The sequence below is a fragment of the Morus notabilis genome, unplaced genomic scaffold (genome assembly GCF_000414095.1).
Source record: "Morus notabilis unplaced genomic scaffold, ASM41409v2 Scaffold10831, whole genome shotgun sequence".
In the NCBI taxonomy this organism is placed as follows: domain Eukaryota; kingdom Viridiplantae; phylum Streptophyta; class Magnoliopsida; order Rosales; family Moraceae; genus Morus; species Morus notabilis.
The window spans coordinates 1-1,767 of NW_010365125.1; the positions used below are offsets into that span (position 1 = coordinate 1).

The 1,767-nt window shown below is 41.7% G+C and overlaps 1 protein-coding gene across 1 annotated transcript; it reads right to left on the bottom strand.

The window, feature by feature from the left end:
- Positions 1–79: 79 nt before the first annotated feature.
- Positions 80–1,673, bottom strand: LOC112093396 (the record flags this gene model as incomplete). The annotated part of the gene is made up of 3 exons (XM_024171707.1): positions 1,499–1,673; positions 691–1,387; positions 80–583 (listed from the first exon to the last, which is right to left on the bottom strand). Coding segments are annotated over exons 1-3 (1,376 nt in total), but the record flags the coding sequence as incomplete, so codon positions are not given.
- Positions 1,674–1,767: the final 94 nt, after the last annotated feature.

Below are 1,767 nucleotides of genomic sequence, written 5' to 3' on the forward strand. Positions count from 1 at the left end.
TACTGTAGAAACTTAAAACTAAAAACTCGAATCGGTGAAGTGAACGAGGTCTTAATAACTTTCACCAAGAAACGCATACCGTAAATGAGATGACAAAGGTTTCAGCTCAAGCTGCGGTGGTTGGTCAACAGAAGGTAGCTGACTTGTAGGTGCCGGATGTATCGAAGCTATTAAAACTTTCTCAGTGATTGGTTCTTTTTCAGATGCTGACATAGTACTGATGAAATCATCACGAGTCTCCATATTAATGCATTCTTCAATCAAGTCCGACAAGCTACTAATGTCTTCAGCTTCTTGTATCGCCTGCTCAATAGTATCAAGCCGCATGCAGTAGTCAGTCTCTGATGGGTAATTTATCGCCTTGAAGACATTGAAAACTACTTTCTCATCTTTGAACCTCAAAACAAGTTCCCTTTTCTGCACATCAATTAAGGTTCTACCAGTAGCGAGGAATGGTCGACGAACTATAATTGGAATTTCTTCATCTTCATCCATATCTAGAACAATGAAATCCACCGGAAAGATGAATTTATCCACTTTCACTAGAACATCCTCAATAATCCCTTGTGGCCCTTTGATCGACCTGTCAGCAAATTAAAGTGACACAGTAGTAATTGGCTCACATCCGTCACTCTTAGTTTCCTATAAATAGAGAAAGGCATTGAATTAACACTGGCACCAAGATCACACAGAGCTTGATCAAAATAAGCATTAGCAATAGTGCAAGGTATAGTGAAACTCCCTGAATCTTTGGCCTTTTGCGGAAGCTTTTTCTGTAAAATGGCACTGCATTCTTCTGTCAGCTTCACTATCTCAAAATCTGCCAATCTCCTCTTCTTTGTTAAACTCTCCTTCATAAAGTTAGCGTAACTGGGCATTTGTTCTAATGCGTCCGTGAATGGGATGTTGATTTGAAGCTTCTTGAAAACATCCAGGAACTTTGAAAATTGTTTGTCCAGTTTCTGCTTCAGAAATCTCCAAGGAAATGGGAGCAGAGGAGTGTATAGTGGAGGATTGTTCATAAACAATTTAGTTGCGGGTTTTTTGGCCCCCTGTTCAGTCTCTTTTTCTAGAACTTCTGAAATCTCCACATCAGCTTCTTTCTTACCATATGTCTCTTCTTCTCTCTTTCTTGCCGGCTCCTTTAATTCTTTTCCACTTCTGAGGGTAATTGCCTTGCATTGCTCTTTGGGGTTTGTCTCAGTGGAACTTGGAAAATTACCTTGTGGATGAGAATTCACCTCATTGGCCAATTGGCCTATTTGTACCTCCATGTTTCTTTGTGACGCAACAAGGTTCTGAGTTAGTTGAACCAGAGTTTGAATTGTGGCATCGTTCTTGGTCATGTACTGGGATAACAACTCGTCAGTAGAGGGCTTGCTCTCAGCTTACGGATGAAAACCAGGTGGTGGCAGAGTAGGCTGTAGTGTTTGAAGAGGTTACGGCTGCAAGACATTTTGATTATTTCTGCAGGAGAAGTTCGGATGATTGCGCAAACCTGGATGGTATGTGTTGGGCATAAAGTTGTTATTGTTCCTGTATTGCGGTCGAGGATTGCCCACATACTGCATTTGCTCAATTGTCGGATTCCCGATCGTGTACTCCATGCTAGAATGGCCATCTCCACAGAATTCACAAGTAACTGTCGGAGTAGCAATTACATTCACGTTCATTTGACCAATTTGTCGTGAAAGAGCCGCTACTTGAGCGGTCAAAGCAGTTAATTGATCGACTTCATGTACCCCAACAGGTTTCCTGGCTAGCGCT